The 20,464-nt window shown below is 63.6% G+C and overlaps 4 protein-coding genes across 4 annotated transcripts; 3 read left to right on the top strand and 1 right to left on the bottom strand.

Moving 5' to 3' along the window:
- Positions 1-3,059: 3,059 nt before the first annotated feature.
- LOC309406287 (tubulin alpha-5 chain-like) lies at positions 3,060-4,719 on the top strand (the record flags this gene model as incomplete). Its single annotated transcript, XM_082001401.1, has 3 exons — positions 3,060-3,240; positions 3,381-3,529; positions 3,705-4,719. The coding sequence occupies 3 exons, from the start codon at positions 3,060-3,062 to the stop codon at positions 4,674-4,676; spliced, it is 1,302 nt and encodes a 433-aa protein (XP_081857527.1). The 3' UTR covers positions 4,677-4,719.
- Positions 4,720-7,926: 3,207 nt separating this feature from the next.
- LOC309406200 (tubulin alpha-5 chain) lies at positions 7,927-10,175 on the top strand. Its single transcript, XM_082001291.1, has 3 exons — positions 7,927-8,277; positions 8,749-8,897; positions 9,110-10,175. Exons 1-3 carry the CDS (start codon positions 7,965-7,967, stop codon positions 10,079-10,081), a joined length of 1,434 nt encoding a protein of 477 aa, XP_081857417.1. The 5' UTR covers positions 7,927-7,964; the 3' UTR covers positions 10,082-10,175.
- A 1,492-nt stretch (positions 10,176-11,667) lies between these two features.
- Positions 11,668-13,563, bottom strand: STK16 (serine/threonine kinase 16; the record flags this gene model as incomplete). Its single annotated transcript, XM_082001860.1, has 7 exons — positions 11,668-11,850; positions 11,936-12,057; positions 12,125-12,220; positions 12,301-12,421; positions 12,498-12,631; positions 12,705-12,924; positions 13,478-13,563. The coding sequence occupies 7 exons, from the start codon at positions 13,561-13,563 to the stop codon at positions 11,712-11,714; spliced, it is 918 nt and encodes a 305-aa protein (XP_081857986.1). The 3' UTR covers positions 11,668-11,711.
- A 553-nt stretch (positions 13,564-14,116) lies between these two features.
- Positions 14,117-19,715, top strand: GLB1L (galactosidase beta 1 like; the record flags this gene model as incomplete). Its single annotated transcript, XM_082001840.1, has 16 exons — positions 14,117-14,427; positions 14,885-15,057; positions 15,356-15,506; positions 15,749-15,809; positions 16,063-16,157; positions 16,545-16,725; positions 16,802-16,860; positions 17,051-17,187; positions 17,397-17,437; positions 17,716-17,834; positions 17,975-18,049; positions 18,127-18,216; positions 18,343-18,456; positions 18,751-18,882; positions 19,207-19,422; positions 19,497-19,715. The coding sequence occupies exons 1-16, from the start codon at positions 14,314-14,316 to the stop codon at positions 19,713-19,715; spliced, it is 1,977 nt and encodes a 658-aa protein (XP_081857966.1). The 5' UTR covers positions 14,117-14,313.
- Positions 19,716-20,464: the final 749 nt, after the last annotated feature.

Genomic DNA, 20,464 nt, shown 5'->3' with positions numbered 1-20,464 from the left:
GTCATTTCATAACGTTTTGTGAAATCAGATCAAAACCACAATGGTAAAGCAGAGCCAGGCTGGAGGAGGAGCCCATCAGCAGGCAGGGCTTTTGGACACAGCCCCAGCACACACCTGTCCTTGAGGGGCTTGCAGCAAAGGACAGGATAGAGTTTTCCTGCTTTTTCCTCATTGATCTCCAAAGAGGCCGGGAAACCTTGTGCTTTTCTCTGAAGTGTTTCCTCTGCCTGTGTTTTCTCCAGAATTTCTCTTGGGTGTTGCCTGGGGACCTTGGATGGCTGGCAGAGGCCCAGCTCCATGCTCACCTATCAGCACCTCCACCCTGCAGGAGGAAAGACCTGAGCCAGGTTTTCTGCTGACTTTCCTTCCTCGGCTCCCAAAGTCTGCCCTGGTTAATGCCTGGATGGTGCCTCGCACCAGCAGGACACCCAGTGAGAAGGTGCCATCCCTGCCCCTCAGTGGAAGCCCCTCTGCCAAGACCGGCAAGCATAGCAAGAGCAACCCTTGTTAGGGGTTGACCTTGGAGCAAAACCCTGCCCTTCCCTCGAGGGAACCCCGAGGTCTCCCGTGGCCCCTGCGAGGCGGGATGGGGGGGCCCAGGGGATGCTGCTCCTCGGTGGCCCCACCAATGTCCCGGCCGGCTGCCGGGCAGCACAGCGCATCTATGCAAATGTGCGCAAACATGCGCAATGCACGCAAATTTATGCAAACGCACGGAACTGTCTCGGGCGGGGCGGCCCGCCCCGGAGCGCCGGTGCCGCCCCCGGTATAAGGCGGCGGCGGCGCGGCCGTCCCGGCCGTGCGAAGCTGCGGCAGCCCGGGGACAGGCAGGTCGTGCGGCGGCGGCGGCATCATGGTGAGTGCCGGCCCCGGGCTGCCCCCCGTTCCGGTGCCGCGGCGCGGGGGAACCCCCGCGGGGCCCTTCCCGGGGCAGGCTGTGACCCCGATCGCTTGCCGGGGCGGGGGGGCTCCCCCGGGAGCCCAGAGGTGCGGGCAGCTGCCGGGGGAGTACCGGCTGTGCTTGCCCTGCCTCTGCCTGGCCTCAGCCTTTTCCGAGCTGCTCCCTCCCCGGCACTCAGCAGCCTCCCTCCTCCGAGCATCCCCTCGCACCCGCCTGACATGTCCGAGGCAAGGAGGCCACCAGCCAAACCCTGCCGTGTGCGGAGGCGGGCGTTGGGGCTGACCCTTTCACCATTCCTCCCTTTTAACAGCCCCGGTTCCTGCCCACCTCCCGTGGTAACATCTCCGGCTGGGGGGACTGCACCCGACCTGCCAGCCCCCCCGGCTGCGGACCCACAGCTGAGCCCCCGGGAGCAAGCCATGTCTTCACCGCTGCCCCGCACCTTGGGTGCCAGCCCGTGGGTGGGCATCAGTGTGGGTGAGCCTCCGGGCTGCCCCGCTGCTGTGGTCCTGCCGTGAGCTCTGGCTCCTGAGCTCTCCGGCTGCTCTGGAGAACATCCCAGCCCCAAGGTGCCCGGGCACCCTGCCTGCTGCCCACTGTGGTCCCTGCCCTTCCTGAGCCAGAGCTTGCCATGAAGAAGGCAGAGTCTGCTGGCTGGTGACCAGCGCTGCTGCATCCCCAGAGCTGTGGGGCTCTGCCCAGCCTGCTGTCAGCATTGGGTCCCACAAAGCCAGTCCTGGCTGCTGCATGTTGGTGGGATGAAGTACAGTGATCAGCATAACCCTCTGCCCCCACCTTGATTCGCAAGGTCCTTGGTCAGGGAGGACTCCTTTCTCATCGCTTCTTCCTTGTGGCTCTCCAGAGATGCTTGCAGCTGCGCCAGTGTTTGCTGTGCCCTTCTGCTGAGGATCCTGGAGCTTCCTCAGGACTTACTGTTGGCTCCTTGCGTTACAGAACCTTTATGGACCTTCTGGGAGGGATAAGGGGGGTGTCACTTTGCTGCTCCTTGCACCTCAGCTTTGGGAAAGGTGGGGTTATAGACTTCTGGCTCTCATCATCGCTATTAAGGGCTTATTTTTCTGTCATCCCTGACTGTCACTGCTTGCGTCTCAAATGCAACATTGAAAGCACCCTAGATGCACAGAGCCAGGACTTGCTGCGACCTGTGCAACTTCCTCAGACAGCAGTCGTTGCTGTGCTCCTGAGCACAAAATGGCTGGCTCCACCGGCTTCCTGCCAGCTGACTCACAGCGGGGCACCCATGGCTCTGGAAATCCGGTTTGGTTTGGATGCTCCTCTGCCTCGGTTGTGCCTGATGACGCATCCAAGTCCCGGGCGACAGCAGGGCTGAGGCAGTGAATATTTTGGTTCTTGCTCAGAAGGACTGCAGCCTCTGACATGCCTTACCTGGAGGGAGCGAGGCTGCAGAGCCCACCTCAGCCTCGCTTCCCCTGAGGGACCTGAGGCTGCCCTTGAAAGCCCTGATCTAGGGGACTCTCCCACCTCAGACCTACAGTTCAGCTAAGGAGAGCAGCTAACGCTTCCTCCTCTTCCAGAGCTAATTTAGGGAAGCCAAACCTCAGAGCATGGCGACCGTTCACTGCTGCAAATCCCCCCCTCCTTGCTGGGCGCCCATCCTCAGTGCTGTCAGCGGCCAGCACCTGGGTGATGCTCTGACATCTCAGCCCGCAGCCCAGTTGCTGGAGTAGCAACGGGCTGTGGCAGCTGCTGCAGGACTCCAGCTCTTAAGCCAAGTGGGTGTTTGGGCAATGGAGAAGATGCTCACTAGGTGCTTCCCAGGGCTGTGGGTGGGGGCAGACCAAGGAATGTGCTGGCCTGGTGTCCCTGGCTCCAGCAGATGGGTCTCCATCTCCCTGGGCACTGAGGGGTGGTCTCCACCTCCCTGAGGTGGGCACTGTAGTGATGGGAGGCAGAGCACCAGTTTTGGCAGAGGACAGCAGATTGGGATGGAGACAAGGCACCCAAGCTATAGGGCAGGGTGGATTGCACAAGCTGACGAGGGCCTGGACTGCCCTGTCTGGGCTGTGACCTCACCACCTGCAGTGACTGCGTTTGCAGTCCCAGCTGGGATCTGACTCTGCCTCCCCCTCCCCAGCGCGAGTGCATCTCAGTCCACGTCGGCCAGGCCGGCGTCCAGATGGGCAATACCTGCTGGGAGCTGTACTGCCTGGAGCACGGCATCCAGCCCGACGGGCAGATGCCCAGCGACAAAACCATCGGTGGAGGGGATGACTCGTTCACCACCTTCTTCTGTGAGACTGGGGCCGGGAAGCATGTCCCGAGAGCCATCTTTGTGGACCTGGAGCCCACCGTGATCGGTAAGTGCCCCCCTGTCAGGCAGTGACTGTGATCACTATCTCTGGGAACAACCCACTGCGGGACAGTCCCTAGGGTGGTTCCTGCCACCTTTTCCCAGGGCCAGTTAGAAAATCTCTGACATTGTGATAATCGTTCCTAGATGAGGTTCGGGGAGGAGTCTACCGCCAGCTCTTCCACCCCGAACAGATGATCACCGGCAAGGAGGATGCTGCCAACAACTACGCCCGCGGGCACTACACCATCGGCAAAGAGATCATCGACCAAGTACTGGACAGGATTCGGAAGCTGGTAGGTGACTGCAGTGTGTGCCCCTGGGCTGGGCTCCACCATCCTGCTGGGGGTGGGAGCATGGGGTGAGCCCTGCGGTGCCCTGGGATGGTTCTACAGCTTTGCAAGCAAAAGTTTGAAACTTCCCTCCAGCAAAGTCAGTGCTTGGAGCAATCTCATACATCACTCTCTGCAGGCTGACCAGTGCACAGGACTCCAGGGTTTCCTCGTGTTTCGCAGTTTTGGAGGTGGCACTGGCTCTGGATTCACCTCCCTGTTGATGGAGCGACTCTCTGTTGACTATGGCAAGAAGTCCAAGCTGGAGTTCTCCATCTACCCTGCACCACAGGTCTCCACTGCTGTGGTGGAGCCCTACAACTCCATCCTCACCACCCATAGCACCCTGGAGCACTCGGACTGCGCTTTCATGGTAGACAACGAGGCCATCTATGACATCTGCCGCAGGAACCTGGACATTGAGCGCCCGACCTACACCAACTTGAACAGACTCATCAGCCAGGTTGTCTCGTCCATCACAGCATCACTGCGGTTTGACGGGGCCCTGAATGTTGACCTGACCGAGTTCCAGACCAACCTGGTGCCCTACCCTCGCATCCACTTCCCCCTGGCCACCTATGCTCCTGTGGTTTCGGCTGAGAGAGCTTATCATGAGCAGCTGTCAGTGGCCGAGATCACCAACTCCTGCTTTGAGCCGGCCAACCAGATGGTGAAGTGTGACCCTCGCCACGGCAAGTATATGGCGTGCTGCCTGCTGTACCGTGGAGACGTGGTACCCAAGGACGTCAACGCCGCCATCGCCACCATCAAGACCAAGCGCAGCATCCAGTTTGTGGACTGGTGCCCCACTGGCTTCAAGGTGGGCATCAACTATCAGCCGCCCACGGTGGTGCCGGGCGGGGACCTGGCCAAGGTACAGCGTGCCGTCTGCATGCTGAGCAACACCACGGCCATCGCCGAGGCCTGGGCCCGCCTGGACCACAAGTTTGACCTGATGTACGCCAAGCGAGCCTTTGTGCACTGGTACGTGGGCGAGGGCATGGAGGAAGGGGAGTTCTCCGAGGCGCGGGAAGACATGGCCGCTCTGGAGAAGGATTATGAGGAGGTGGGCCTGGACTCCTACGAGGATGAAGAGGAGGGTGAGGAGTAGAGAAGCCCCTGCCAAAAAGGACCATGCTCCTTCCCCGTGTTACCTGCAGAAGCCCTTTGCAATAAACGGTTTCAGAGCATCCATGTCTCCCACTAACCCCGCAGCTGTATTGGTTTCTTGCCCGGTCAGGTGTGTGGTGAGCGCTTCAGCTCTGCTGCTGCTATGCTTCTTCCTGGCACCTGTGGGCATGGGGTCCACCATCTGGGAGTGCCTCTGCCCACTCCCTGCCTGGCCCTGCCGGTGCTCTGCCATCCCCCTGGGGCACGTGGCCCTCGCCGCCTGCCCAGCTCATGTTCCCTGTTGGCCATGTGCTGAGCCCGGTGGTCAGGAGTCCAAACGTCAGGTCCTGGCTCCAGCTGCAAACGGAAGATTTCTGTTACCCATTATCCAGCACGCTGGGTCCAGAGATTAATTTTCCCTGCTTACCACTAATGCCATATTGACCCACAGAGGCTGTCCTCCCCTGCCCTCCTCCTCCCGGCATGCACCCGTGTTAGCTGGAGGGGAAAGTGTGAGCCAGCATGGGCTGCACTGATTCCTGGAGCGTGGCCAGGCGCTCATCCCACTGCACAGGGCTCCTGGTGCCGCTCCCCATGCCTGTGACCAGAGCCTTGGGCTCAGACTGAGCAGTGCCTGCTGCTGCACCAGGGCAGGAGTCACTGCCCCTCGCGCTGGGCACTGCTCTGATCCCACTGCAGAGACACCTTCTCACCTCTTCAGAGAGACCTGACTGCTGCCAGAAGCATGTAGGAGTTGGAATTGTGCCCTCTTCCTTTTTTTCTTAAAGATTATCCTGCATCTCTGATCTGGATCCTGCTGCAGGACACAGCAGTGTCCTCTGGCATGCTCCCAAGCAGCAGAGCCCCTGTCCCCACGGGCAGGGATAACTGTGTGAGCCCATGCCCTGGCAGCAAGGACAGAGCCCTCTCCCTGCTGCATGCAAGGCTGGAGCATTGGGCTCTGTTTTCCCTCCAGCCGGGCTGGTGGTCCATGTACCCTCAGCCGCAGGATAAGCCCTGGCCCCTGGGAGGGAGCCCGTGTTAGCTGGGGCTCAAACGAAGGTGCTTCTCTGAGTGTAGTCACAAGTCATTAATAGCAAATGGACTGCAACGATCCTTTTTTTTTTTTTTTTTTTTTGCAGCTGGGCCAGCCCCCCAGCCCAGATTTGTCACGCTGATCTGTGGCCTTGTGGAGTTACTGCCTGCCTGTACCCCCTGGGAGGGAAGGGCGGCCCTTGGCCAGGGGGTCCCGAAGTGCTGATGGCAAAGGGAGGTTTGGTGCCACACTGGCCTCCAGCCCATGACCTGTGTCTCCTGTGTTTCTCATCCTTTCTCCTGCTCTAGAGGTCCAGGTGGTCTCGAGGTGTCCCTAGATCCCAGGGACCTGGCAGTGCAAGGGAGCTGGTGGCAGAGCAGGGTAGGGGCTGCTGTACCTGCCCTGGCCCCCATCCTGGTGGCTGAGCACCGCCTGTACCCCCTGAGGGCTGGAGCCCAAACCCCCAGCTTCCCTCCCGGCAGAGGGGGGAGAGCAGCCCCGACCCCTGCACCTTGGGGTCCCTCCGCAGCCCAGAGGGACCCAGGCAGGCTCCCGCTGCCCCGAAGTGGGTACTCCCGCCCGGCATGCAAATGTACACAAATTAAGGGGCGTGGCGTCATCAGGCCCCTCCCACCTATAAGAGGGCGCTGCGGAGGGGATTGCAGCAGCCGCAGCACCGCGCCGAGCCCCACCGCACCGAGCCGCCGGGAGAGCCCGGACCCCCCACCCGCAGCATGGTGAGTGCGGGCCGAGCGGCGGGCACGGCGGCGGGGACGGCTCCCGGTAGCCGGCCCGGGGCACCGGGCATGGCGGAGCCGCCGCGACGCGTCCCCTCCTTCCCCGCCGTGACCTTGGGCAGCCCCACCGGCCCCTGCCCGGGGGCACCCGTGCCCCCTCGCTGCTTCTGCCCGGTACCCCCCCGCCTCCACCGGTCCCGGGGCGCCTGGGTCCCTCCTGCCGCCGCAGCGGGGTGTGGGGGGGCATGGGGATGGGGGGTGACCCCTCCGGTGGGGAAGCGTGGCGCGGAGGGACGGGGACAGCTGCCGCGGGTGGAGGTGCCAATCGGGCACCGGGCGCTGGAGCTGGGCCCTCGACGGGGCTCCCCCGGCGGCAGCGGGCGTCCCGTCGGGGCTGGCGGCGGGGAGTGGGCGGGGGGGCTCTCGTCCCGTCCCGCGGGGGTCTGGCAGCGGCGGAGTGGGCCGGGGCCGCTGTCCAGGCCGGGCAGTCACCCCTGCCCTCGCCCGGGGCCGGGGCTATATTTAGCGGGGAGGGAGGGAGGGGGCCGGGGCCGTGCCAGGAGGCGCAGCGCCGCGCCCCGCCCGCCGCGGCACTGACCCGGCCCCGCCGGGGACCCTGCCCGGGCCGCCCTTCCTCCCGGCGGGCTCTGGCTGCCCCTGGCCCTCCCAGAGGAGGCAGGAGTCCTGTCCTCTCCCGGCGCTGGACCGGGGCACAGTCCCCATCGCGGCTGGGAGCGTTGCGTGGCTGGGGAACAGGGGAGCAAAGAGCCCCGGGGTCCCCCGGGCTGAGTTGTGGTGTCCTGCCTCGGGGAGCGGGGGTTCTGGCAGTAGCAGAAGAGGGATGCCAGGGATAGGGGACCGAGGATGCCGGTGGGTATCCGAGCAGGCCTGCACCTGCAGGATGGGAGCGCAGGAAGCACATCTTTGGATCACAGCCTGCTCCCCGGCACTTCTGCCCACACGGGATTTGCAGCACGGGATTGGGGCCGTGTAGCCCGGGGAGTCTCTGTGCTGCCTCACAGATTGCTGGGCTTTACTGCCAGCCCTCTCCTGGCTGTCCCCCACTGTTCCCGTGTCCTCAGGGCCCCTCGGCCAGGGAGGCTGAGTGCTCGCCTGGCTCTGGAGCAGGAGGCTGGGGTGTTCCCTGTGCTGGCTGCACCTCATGGGTTAAGTACGTGCCCCTGTCAGCTCAGCACCTTGCCAGGCTGCTGTGGTGCAGGGAAGGGGCTGAGGCTGCCGGGGAGGCTGGCAGGGCAGCTGGGGCAGGGGAGCTGTGCCAGCCTTTGCTCCCTGCACTGCTGGAGCACAGCCCTGTCCAGAGACCGTGGGTCTGGTGGCTCCCGACATGGGCTGAGTGAGAGGGATGCCAGGGCCAGCTCCTGACCCAGCATGGTGCCTGTGCATGGCCGAGGGCAATGACAGCCATGTGGGGACCCTTAGGGACACGTGGGAGGTCACCCAGCAGAAAATGTGTTCCCTGGGGCTACTGGCCAGGGCAGGTCCTGTGCAGGTGGCCATGGGGCACTGGCACCAGGCAGTGGTCCCCCTCCCTGGGGTGGGCTGGACAGAGCTGTGCCAGGGTCTGATCCTGCCTCCCCCTCCCCAGCGCGAGTGCATCTCAGTCCACGTCGGCCAGGCCGGCGTCCAGATGGGCAATACCTGCTGGGAGCTGTACTGCCTGGAGCACGGCATCCAGCCCGACGGGCAGATGCCCAGCGACAAAACCATCGGTGGAGGGGATGACTCGTTCACCACCTTCTTCTGTGAGACTGGGGCCGGGAAGCATGTCCCGAGAGCCATCTTTGTGGACCTGGAGCCAACCGTGATCGGTGAGTGCTGGAGTGTGCATGGCCTGGGGATCTCCCTGGGTGGGTAGCGAGCCAGGTTCAACCTGAGGCCCCTCTTTTCCCCAGGAGAAGCCACAAACCTGAGCACCAGCTTTTGTTCCTGAAGTGTCCTAGAGGCAGCAGTGCTGGCAGTCTCTGCTGCCACATGTGCACAAAGAGAAACCAGCCCAACCGGCACGGCAGCTCCCACTGTGCCGCTGCTCGCTGCGGACAGGCAGCTCCAATGGGTGGGAGAAGCTGAGCTCCTGTGCAGGGAGGTGGCAGCCACCTCCATCTGCCAGAGAAACCTGATGCCCATGGTGGCCCTGCTGACGTGTGGGTCCTTGGCCGTGTCCCTGGCAGGCGGAGCTGAGAGGAGGGCAAGGGATGGGTGCTCGCACCCGCTCGGCTGCTTGGCGGTCAGCCCAAACCTACAGCCTGTGCCAGGCTCAACCTTCCCCTGCTCCCTCCTAGATGAGGTTCGGGCTGGAATCTACCGCCAGCTCTTCCACCCCGAGCAGCTGATCACCGGCAAGGAGGATGCTGCCAACAACTACGCCCGTGGGCACTACACCATCGGCAAAGAGATCATCGACCAAGTGCTGGACAGGATCCGGAAGCTGGTAGGTGACTGCAAAGGGGGGACGTGTCCCCCTGAGCTGGGCTCCAGCATGTTGCTGGGGCTCAAAGCACACTGCAAGCCTTGATATAGCTTGGGAGGGCTCTGCAGCTGCCCATGGCAGGGATGGACCAGCTCCTGAAGGATTTCTGAACAGTCAGATGTTCACAAGGAAATCCATCTCAGAGTAATCATCACATGCATCACTCTTCACAGGCTGACCAGTGCACAGGACTCCAGGGATTCCTCGTGTTTCATAGCTTTGGAGGTGGCACTGGCTCTGGATTCACCTCCCTGTTGATGGAGCGACTCTCCGTTGACTATGGCAAGAAGTCCAAGCTGGAGTTCTCCATCTACCCTGCACCACAGGTCTCCACTGCTGTGGTGGAGCCCTACAACTCCATCCTCACCACCCACACCACCCTGGAGCACTCGGACTGCGCTTTCATGGTAGACAATGAGGCCATCTATGACATCTGCCGCAGGAACCTGGACATTGAGCGCCCGACCTACACCAACTTGAACAGACTCATCAGCCAGATTGTCTCGTCCATCACAGCATCACTGCGGTTTGACGGGGCCCTGAATGTTGACCTGACCGAGTTCCAGACCAACCTGGTGCCCTACCCTCGCATCCACTTCCCCCTGGCCACCTATGCCCCTGTCATCTCTGCAGAGAAGGCTTATCATGAGCAGCTGTCAGTGGCCGAGATCACCAACTCCTGCTTTGAGCCGGCCAACCAGATGGTGAAGTGTGACCCTCGCCACGGCAAGTACATGGCGTGCTGCCTGCTGTACCGTGGAGACGTGGTACCCAAGGATGTCAACGCCGCCATCGCCACCATCAAGACCAAGCGCAGCATCCAGTTTGTGGACTGGTGCCCCACTGGCTTCAAGGTGGGCATCAACTACCAGCCGCCCACGGTGGTGCCGGGCGGGGACCTGGCCAAGGTACAGCGTGCCGTCTGCATGCTGAGCAACACCACGGCCATCGCCGAGGCCTGGGCCCGCCTGGACCACAAGTTTGACCTGATGTACGCCAAGCGAGCCTTTGTGCACTGGTACGTGGGCGAGGGCATGGAGGAAGGGGAGTTCTCCGAGGCGCGGGAAGACATGGCCGCTCTGGAGAAGGATTATGAGGAGGTGGGCCTGGACTCCTACGAGGATGAAGAGGAGGGTGAGGAGTAGAGAAGCCCCTGCCAAAAAGGACCATGCTCCTTCCCCGTGTTACCTGCAGAAGCCCTTTGCAATAAACGGTTTCAGAGCATCCATGTCTCCCACTAACCCCGCAGCTGTATTGGTTTCTTGCCCGGTCAGGTGTGTGGTGAGCGCTTCAGCTCTGCTGCTGGTGCTGCTATGCTTCATCCTAGCACTCTGCTCCAGCTCCAGCTTGTTTCCCCCGTAGGTAAGAGCCCCCAGGCCCGCTCCCCGGGGCCACGGCGCACATCCTGCCCTGCTCGCCGCTCCAGCCGGGGCCGGGTGCTGCTTCCTCGTGTGGTATAAGGCCCTGTGGTACATGGTACCGCATTGTATCCTGGAGCCCAGGGGAGCTGATTTAGCCCGAGCGGGAAAAGATCTGCAGCTGCTGGGACTTCTCCCCATGTGTAGCCTGAGGGTGGGTGGGCTGATCTGGAAGGAGAGTGGTTGAAGCAGTGGGAGCAGCCTGGCATCCCTGACCCTGTGGCCACAGCATGGGGCAAGGAGCACGCCCGGGTCTGCGGTGCAGCAGGTACACCCCGCAAGGGCACCCGGCGCGGCATGAACCCCCGCGGCTGCTTTACTGCTGTGTTGTGGTGAGAGGATTAAAGGAGGGGAATGCTCCCTGTGAAACTGCTTGTCTGCATCTCTTTTTTTACCGCCTCTCTGTGGGCAGCCCAACTGCTGCATGTCCCAGTGAGCCTCTCCCGCCAAGGGAGGTTGTGCTGTCCCCAGGCTCTGCTCGCCCCCACCAGAGCAGGGCTGCTGCTCCTGCCTCCCAAGCTCCCTGGCCTGGGCACCCGCCTCCCTCTCCTTGGGCAGCCAAGAAGTTCTGCCTGTACCCCCACCACCACCTGCCTGCCCGCCCGTGCTGTGCTGAGCCCCCTCCCGCAGTGCCCAGCCCCAAACAGCGGCGCCTGGCTCCAGCTGCAGAGCTGTGTTAGCTCCCATCAGGAGTGTGCTGGGGCCAGGGATTAACTTTCCCTGCTTACGGCTAATGAATGCTCCGTCCGCGCTGCCCCGCTGGGGCTGTCCTTCGCTGCCCTTCCCCTCCGGCAATGCTTGGCTGCTCAACCCAGATAGCATGCCCTGTTCCTGTGCCCCGGCGGGACCCCCTCCCCACAGACAAGGACATGTCCACACCTCCGCAAGAACATCTTTTACTCCAAACACAAGGCAACATAGGTGCCGAGAGCAGTGGCAGAGCGGGGGCTGGGTCCCCCCTGCCTCGCTCCGGCGCCACACCGGGACCTGGACCGCAGCTCTGCCCTTGGGCAACAGCAACCCTCCTGGGGCGCAGAGCTGCGGGGCCACAGCTGCCGTCACCCGGGAGCTTCCACAGCATCCTCCTGCGCAACCCCGGGGGCGGCAGCGGCCGGCGAGGGCCCCGTGTTTAGCAGCAGGTCACACGTCCGCAGTCCTAGGGCACAGACGGAGTCCCAAGCAGCAGCATCCAGGGCACAGACCACTCCAAATCCAACACACCTCCAGCACAGAGCAGCAGCTCTTCCCCGTGCAGCAATCCTCTCTGCAACAGCTCCGCGGGGGAGCAGGGACGAGGGCAGCTGCTTTTCCCCTGGCTCAGCCTCGGGGCACACCGCCGCCGCGGGGTGGGACAGGCTCAGATCTGCGTGGTGTCCTGGCCCGCCGGCGCTGGCTGCAGCCCCTCCAGCTGGTGGAGGATGTCGTTTATGCTGGGTCGCTCCTGGGGGTTCAGAGTCATCATGGAGGAGAGCAGGCGCTGTAAGGCGGCCGAGTACCTGGAGGAAAGATGGTGAGGGGCGTCTGCATGGTACACGGTGCGAGGGGCTGCCCATGAGCCAGGTCACCCCCTGAGCCTCTCACCTGGTTGTGGTGGGCATGGCAATGGGGTTCTGCACCGCAAGAGCCACGCTGTCACCCTTCTGGAAGATGGCGTCGTAGGGGCCCTCCCCAAACATCATGCAGTACAGCACGCAGCCTAGGGACTGGAGAGCAGTAGGGTCAGGGCAGCCCCGCGGTGGTGGGACAGGGGTCAGGGGGCCAGACCCTTACCCAGATATCTGTGCCTTCATCTATGACACACTGGCTCGGCACTGTGAAGAGCTCGGGGGCACGGTAGGAGATGGTGCAGCGCTGGGCAGCCCAGTCCTGCAGAGAGGAGGATGAGGATGGGGATGAAGGGCCCAGGGCAGGGATGGGCTGGTGGGGTGGTGTCCCAGGGCACCCACCTGCACAGCCATGGCCTCCCGAGAGCTGTTGACTTCAATGCGAGCTCGGTTCATGGAACCCAGGTCCATCAGCACAGGCCGGTCATCCTCATCCAGCAGCACGTTTGTGGGCTTGAGGTCCCTATAGGGATGGACATCACTGAATGGCTGCTGGGCCCCCTGCCACCCCGCCGCAACTGGGGCTGCCAGCCCCCCACCTGTGTGCGTAGCCCTTGCTGTGGATGGCTTGCAGCCCGCGGCAGATGCCATGGAGGATGAGGAGGATCCGCTGCTCCGGCATGAAGGTCCCTTTCTCTCGCAGTGCTTCTACCTCACTCCAGAGGGTCCCCCCCTGGCAAACACAAGCAGCTACTGTCGCTCCTGGCAGCAAGAGGGTGGGGGCGACCGGGGGAGCACCCCCTCACCTTCACATAGGGCAGGAGGAGCCAGGCTTCATGCTTGGTGCCCTTCTCCACCATGCAGTGGGCCACCAGGCGCAGGATGTTGGGGTGGTCGAAGAGGCCATGCATCTCCACCTCGTGCAGGGCGGCCTGGCGGTCCTCCTTGTCGTGGCACAGGATGCGCTTCAAGGCGTAGAAGCGCCCGTCCCGCAGCCCCTCCACCAGGTCCACGTAGCTGAAGCCCCTGTGAGGAGCCGAGCGTGGCGTGGGCTGGGTGTCACACTGTCGGGGCCTTGTGCCCCGCCTCAACTGTGAGCACCCAGGGGAAGGGGTGCCTGCACCCCTCTCCACGGGAACCCCCCAGGCATGCACATTCTCCTCACCATGGGGGCACGTGCCAGGCACCCAAAGCGTCCCCCCTCTGCATGAACAGCCCCACTGGGCTCATCACCCCCACTCCCATGGGTCCAAGCACCCTGGGCATGACCGACCCCTGCCACCCAGCACGAGAATCCTCTGCCATGCACAAGCACTCCTATGCTCAAGCATCTTCCTCCACCATGCCCAAGTATCTCCCCCGTGCCCAAACACCCCCTGTGCTCTAGCATCTCCCACCATGTCCGAGCACCGCACACACACTCGAGCATCCCCCCCCACGCCTGAGCATCCTCCCAGGCCCCAGCATCCCCCCATGCCCGAACATCACCTGCATCCCGAGCATCCCCCCATGCCCGAGCATCCCCCGCGCCCGAGGACCCCCGCGCCCGAGCCCCCCGTGCCCCAGCCCCGGTGCAGACCCCTCTGCCAGGCGGTGCAGCAGCAGGTACCGCGCACCCCCCAGGCTCACGGTGCCGCGGGAGCAGACGCACAGCGCCTGCCCCATCGCCCGACCGCGTCATCGCCCGCCGCCGCGCGTCATCCATTGCGTCACCCGCCGCGTCACCCAGCGGGCGGGGCGCTGCAGCTTTTCCGATCCGCGGTGCCGCGGTGGCGGAGATTCGACGTTCCGTCCTCCTCCGGAGCGGGCGGGCTGCGGGTGGAGGGGAGCAGAGCCCCGCATTGTGACCGGGGTGGAACGCGGGTGGTCCCGGCGGCAGCGGCAGCCCCGCCGCTCCCCGGAGCTGGCCCCGGTGAGCCAAGCCCCTCGCCCGGGTGGGCAGGTCGGCGGTGCAGGGGACAGAGGTGGCGAGGCCACCCCAGCAAGGGCTTGTCCCCAACACCCCTGTCACCAGCTCCGTCACCAGGCACCGGCCCTCGGGGACGTTTTCCTTTCCTGCAGACGGCAGCGGCATCCCCCCCGCCCCTTCCCCCCCCCCCCCCCGAGCTATAACCAGGGTGTCCGTCAACACCGCTGATGAAACAAGTGGGTTGAGCTCCCTCGAAGGCGTTTTGTTTAGTGGTGACACTTTTATGAGGCTCCTTGTCCCTCCGCATGTGTCACCCACCACCCCGGGGGGCACCAGGGATATGTCCACCGTGCCAGCTGGGCTTTGAGGGGGGTGATGTGCAGCTGGCCCCGGCGTGGGGGCCAGAGCTGCTCACCCCCTGTCCCACGCTCTTTCCCAGCAGCGCTGCTGTTCCTGCTGTCTGCACTTAGGACCTGGAGAAGCGCCCAGTGGAGAAGGATCATGTGATGGTGGTGTCCATGTCCCCCTTCGTCCCCCATCCAGGGCCCATCAAGCGTCCAGCGAGGACAGGGCTGCTGGCTCTCACCCTGCTGCTGGTGGCAGGGCTCCTGCACACCCAGGTTAGTAAAGACAGGTGGAAAATTTGGGAGAAGCGTGTGGGGCTGCGTTGCAAAGGGTCCACTGGGACAGCTCCAGTATCTGCCTTGCTTTCCTCCCTGTGTCCCAGCTCTTCTTGCTATGGCTCCCTTCAGCTGTGGCCCATGTCCCGCACCAACATCCTGCCTGTGCTCTCGGCTCCCTGCCTGCCCTCCCAGCACCTGTCCCCCAAAATGGAACCAGCTCTGCCACAGGGTGTTTGATTAGCGGGGGGGGGGCCAGAAAATGGCTGCCCTGCTTGTCCCTCCTGCTCTCCCTGGACAGCGTGGTACCTTTTTTGTCCCTGCACCAAGGATGGGGAGGGTCCCCCCCAGGAACCAGCCCCCGTCAGTCTCTGTCCCAGGGAGCGTGGGAGGGGATGGCTGGGCTTGGGGAGGGTTGGAGGGTCTGCAGCGCTGCAGCACTGCCCCTCTCCCACAGGCCTTCCCCCCAGCGCGCTCCTTCCAGCTGGATTACGAGAAGGACTGCTTCCGCAAGGATGGTGCCCCTTTCCGCTACATCTCAGGCAGCATCCACTACGCCCGTGTCCCGCGCCCCGCCTGGAGGGACCGGCTCCTCAAGATGTACATGAGCGGGCTCAGCGCCGTGCAGGTGTAAGCGATGGGGACAGCCCTGACGGCACACAGCCCACAGCCGCTGCAGCCCCTCGGGGTCTCTGGTGTCCCCGGAGTAGGGACGAAGGCAAGGGTGTTGTCTGATCACAGGGAGTGGGGACCAGCCCTTGCACTGGGCTGACTGGGACCCCCAGGACCTCCCTGTTGGTCCCCGTCTAGCCCCAGTTGCCATCTCCAGTCCAGGCTGGAGTCCAATTCCCGGGAGCCTGTGGAGTTGGTTCCCCATCGCACCGGGGTGCCCTTAGCCCCCACGTGCTGATCTCCCCTCTCACCCCAGCTACATCCCCTGGAACTACCATGAGCCGCTGCCGGGGGTTTATGACTTTGCTGGGGACCGGGACATGGAAGCCTTCCTGGACCTGACAGCTGAGCTGGGGCTCCTGGTGATCCTGCGGCCGGGGCCCTACATCTGTGCGGAGTGGGAGATGGTGAGCCTCAGCCTGGCACAGAGGGGTGAGGGGTGGTCTGGGAAGAGCACAACGGGGCTGGCCCTTCTGGCTGGCCCACTGGCTCTGGTGCCATGCCAGCCGTGCCCAGGCTGCCGCCCCGCGGGGCACATGCTGCTCTGGTGCCGAGCATTAACATTGCGCTGGCTGGGTTTCGGCTGTGTGCCAGCCCGGGCTGCTGAGCGGTTTCTCTGGCTCCCTCTCTGCTGTGCATGTTTCTCCAGGGTGGCCTGCCTGCCTGGCTGCTGTGGAAACCAGACATCGTCCTGCGCTCCTCCGACCCCGGTGAGCCTTGTCCTTACCGGCTGGTGCCAGGCCCGGCACGCCGGTCTCTCTCCACGCACCCGCCAGCCCTGCCTGCGTGGTCTCTGCCATCCTCTTCTCCATCGTTTGGGAGCCACGCAGTTCGTCCTCCGCCTCTGCTTCCCCACTGCGCTCGGCACTGCCCCATCTCCTCCGTCCTCCTCGCAGCAGGGCTGGCGGCGGGTGGGCTGGGGTGGACACTGCAGCCGGGCTGAGCTGCCCTCTCTGCCCCCAGCCTACCTGGCAGCCGTGGACTCCTGGCTCCATGTCCTGCTACCCAAGATCAAACCACGCCTGTACCAGTATGGGGGGAACATCATCAGTGTGCAGGTAGGGTGCTGTGGGAGCCAGTCCGCTGCCCTGCTCTGGGTCATCTTTGGATGTGCCCCAAAAAGCCACCTGTACCTCCTACACCATGACCTCATCATGAACAGCTCTTAGATAAATCTCTCCCGACCTCTGGAGCTGGGTTTAAATTCAAGGGCTGGGATTCTGGGGTACCCACCACCACCCCAGTTGTAGTTTGAGGGACACTGGCAGAGCTGGGGGTCATGATGGGGCTGGAAGGTCATTCTCAGGACCCACCTGGGGGTTGTCACAACATCTGATGATGTTGGGAGGGAAGGAGGGAGCTGGGTGCTTGTCCCAGTGGGTGGTGGGACCTGGCTGCAGCCCTGCCATGTGCATGCTGGGTGCCGGCCCTTGCCCTGCTCGCAGGTGGAGAACGAATATGGGAGCTACTATGCCTGCGACTATGGGTACCTGCGGCACCTGCTGAGCTCCTTTCGGGCGCTGCTGGGGAGCGAGGTGCTGCTCTTCACCACCGACGGCACGCGGGCGGAGGAGCTGCGCTGCGGCACCCTGCAGGGGCTCTACGCCACCATCGACTTTGGGCCAGGTACCCCATGCAGGAGGAGAGGGGCTGGGGGTCCCTGCTCCGTCTTGCTCCAACCTCCCTCCCTCCCCCTCTGCAGGCTCCAATGTGACGGAGGTGTTCGGTGCCCAGCGCCGGGTCGAGCCGAAGGGGCCCCTGGTGAGCTTGGCGTGGGCACCATGGGGGGAATGACCCACAGTGGCTATGGGGAGGCAGAGGGGCTGGAGGGGGCGCGGTGAGGCAAAGAAGGTGTGCTGGGGCCAGGCTGCAGGAGGACGGGGGGACGTGGCTCACAGAGGGGTGCCGGGAGCCCCAGCTCCGCACAGGTGACAGTCCCTTACTCCCCCAGGTGAACTCCGAGTACTACACGGGCTGGCTGGACTACTGGGGGGAGGCGCACGCCAGCACCAGCTCGGCGCGGGTGGCCCAGGGTCTGGAGGACATGCTGCAGCTGGGAGCCAGCGTCAACATGCAAGTAGTCAGCTGGTTGGTGGGGGGCACAGCCTGGGGGGGCAATGCCCCCCCGCCTCTGCCGGCATTGGAGTAGGCATCATCACTCGCCTTTGTCCTGCAGGGCTCGGGCAGCGGGAGGCAGGCAGGGCTGGGAATGCTGGTGTAGCGGGGAGGGGGCAGCACCTGGTGAGCCCCCACTGAGTCTGTGGGGTGCTGACAGGGCTCTCTGGGGTGTCCTGTAGGTACATGTTCCATGGGGGGACCAATTTCGCCTACTGGAGTGGTGAGTAGGGCCCTGCCCTGTGGAGGCATGCTGGAGGGCTTTCCTTGACCATCCTCGAGGAGCCTGCTTCGGACTCCCGTTCATTCCCACGGGGCAGGCTGACATGTACCCAAGGGCCCCTGAACCCAAGCTTGTCCCCCCTGGGCACTCCTTTCGTCCCCAGGCAGTGGCCCCCAGGTCTGGGTCATGCCCCCCTATTGCCTTGCAATCAGCCTGGGGTCCATGCCCTGGGCTCTGCCAGAGCCCCTTCCTCCAGCTCCCATTGCTTCCCCGGCTAGGTGCTGACTTCAAGGACCAGTACAAACCAGTGACGACCAGTTATGACTATGATGCCCCCCTGTCGGAGGCCGGAGACCCCACTGAGAAGCTGTTTGCCATCCGCACGGTCATCAGCAAGGTGCTGAGCCTGGCAGGAGGAGGGGGACAGCACTGGGCACCACTGCCTGTGCCAGGGAAGAGGGGGAGACAGAGCGACCTGGCAGGGTGGGGGATAGCTCCCTGCTCGCCCTGGGGGGCAGCTGACAGTTTGCTTTTCAGTTTCAGCCCCTGCCAGTTGGTCCGATGCCACCTGCCACCCCCAAGTACGCTTACGGCTGGGTGGCCCTGCGGAAGGTGAGCGCCTGCACCCAGGGCTGTGCTGCCCCTGCCTGGCACTGCCCGGCTGCCCAGCCCTCTCCCTCTCTTTGCAGTATGCCAATCTCCTGGATGTCTTGGATGTGCTGTGCCCTTCCGGGCCCATCTGGAGTCAGTTCCCCCTCACCTTTGAGGCCATAAAGCAGGTGAGGGGCTGGGTGCAGTGGGAGACACTCGTAGGCTTGTCTGCCCTGCCCTGGCTCTGGGGTGGAGGAGCAGGGCTCATGTCCAGCCCCATTGCCCCTTCTGTGCTGCTCCACGGTGTCCTGCAGGCCCATGGCTTCGTGGTGTACCGCACGCAGCTTCCCCGGGACATCCTGCACCCAGCCATGTTGCACACTGCTCCCCACAGCGTCTGCGACCGTGGGTACGTGATGCTACAGCAGGTGAGGATGCAGGAGCACACCCGTCCCTGTCCCAGTGCTCAGGAGGGCTGTGGGACCTGCTGGCAGTGGGCCTGTGCCATGCCAGAGTCTCAGGGACAGCCGGAGTGCTGAGAGCCCCACTGAGACCTTGTGGGGTAGCCTTCTGGCCTGAATTTGTCCCCTCTGGGGGCAGAGGGCAGTCCTGGGCTGGTTCTGGGAGAGCAGGCAGCAGGATGCAATGCTGGCAGGCTGCTGGCAGCCATTGGGGCGCTGGGACCCGGGCACGGGGCAGCAGCGCAGATGCTGGTGCTGCAGGAGTACCAGGGGACGCTGGAGCGGGACGGACAGACGGCACTGCATGTGACAGGCAGGGCAGGAGACACCCTGGACGTGCTCCTGGAGAACATGGGCAGGATCAGCTTCGGGGCCAACATCAGTGACTTCAAGGTGAGGGAGAGGCTCCGGGGGCGATGGCCAAGCACCCCCTCTCCTGCCACCCACGACAGACCCCAGCCATGGAGGGGCCACCCCCAGACCTGCTCCCTGGTTAATCTCACACCATCCCCTCCCCTGGTCCTGGCAAACCCACTGGGACCAGGATAAGGCCGTGAGACTGGCACCCCTGTCCCAGTTACACTGCCGTGGCAGCCAGGGCTGTGGAGCCACTCTTGAGGGGATCCCATTGCCACTGCTACAAGGGGCTGTGGAAGCAACCATCCTCATGCCCAGGGTAGACCCTGCTGCCTCATTTTCCCTCCTGCTCCACCTCAGGGCTTGCTGGGGAACCTCTCCTTGGACTCCAGTCCACTCAGCAACTGGCTGACCTACCCCCTGGCCATAGACACTGCCATCCGGCAGGGCTGGCCCCACACCGCCCTGCTGGAATCAAGCAGCGGGGGCAGAGCGGGGCCAGCCTTCTACACAGGGACCTTTGAGACCCCTGGCATCGCCTGGGACACCTTCGTGAAGTTCCCAGGTTGGAGCAAGGTAAGGTGCTGTGTAGCCAGCAGAGGGGGTGAGGGTGGAGAGGGGAATAGCTCAGTCCCATTTCCATCTTCCAGGGCCAGCTGTGGATAAATGGCTTCAACCTGGGCCGGTACTGGCCCCGCCGCGGGCCCCAGCAGACCCTCTTTGTGCCTGGCTCGGTGCTGCATGTTGGCCGCCCCAACAACATCACAGTGCTGGAGCTGGAGGGGGCACCCACCACCCCGCTCTTGCTCTTCCTCGACCACCCCCTTTTCAACAGGACCCTCAGCCACAGCACCGTGGCCACAGAATAAACACAGGGCTGCTGGGCACCAGCACTGCCTCTTTCCAGGGCTGCGGAGGTGGCGGGGGGCTGATGACACACACGGGCAAGTGGAGGGGCTGCAGGGCCCTAGGAAAGGAACACACATCCTGGCATGAGTCCTCTGGAGCCAGGCAGGCTCTGTGCTAAGCAGAAAGGGGCCCAGGATTGAACTGGTTTTGCATGTTAATCCCACACTCATGCTTATGCTACTTCCCCCATGCCTAGTGGGTCAAGGCACCTCTTTATTGACAGTGCAGACAGAGAAGGTAGTTGCTATCATGATACAGCTGAGATGCTCATGGCATCCAGGAGAGGAGAGGGCAAAGCACAGCCCAGAGGGTTCCCACAGGCATGGCTGCAGGTAGCTCAGGGCTGTAGGGTCTGGATGGGGCAGGATCTGTCCCACCGCCACAAGCAGCAGCCTACAAGGTAGCCAAGAGAAAAGCTGGCAGCAGGACCCCCAGCTACAGCCAGGCCACAAAACAGCCCTGGCACCTCTCACTATCACATGGGGACCTCTCAGCTGTAATGTCCCCAGAGTCACCACCCAGAGTGACATTCATGTCCAGACCCTTGCTAGAGTTGCCCCAGAGAGTGACATGGTTAGCTCACTCCCTCTGACCAGCGCTGCTCCACAGGCTGTCACTCATTGCACAGCCAGGGCTCAGCCGTGTCCCTGCCACATGGGTCCCTGGCAGGTGGCAGCAGTCCCCAGCCTTATGTGTGGCCAGCCTGGGC

The sequence above is a fragment of the Phaethon aethereus genome (assembly GCF_964289735.1).
Source record: "Phaethon aethereus genome assembly, chromosome: 6".
Lineage (NCBI taxonomy): Eukaryota > Metazoa > Chordata > Aves > Phaethontiformes > Phaethontidae > Phaethon > Phaethon aethereus.
This window is presented reverse-complemented; position numbering and strand designations above follow the sequence as displayed.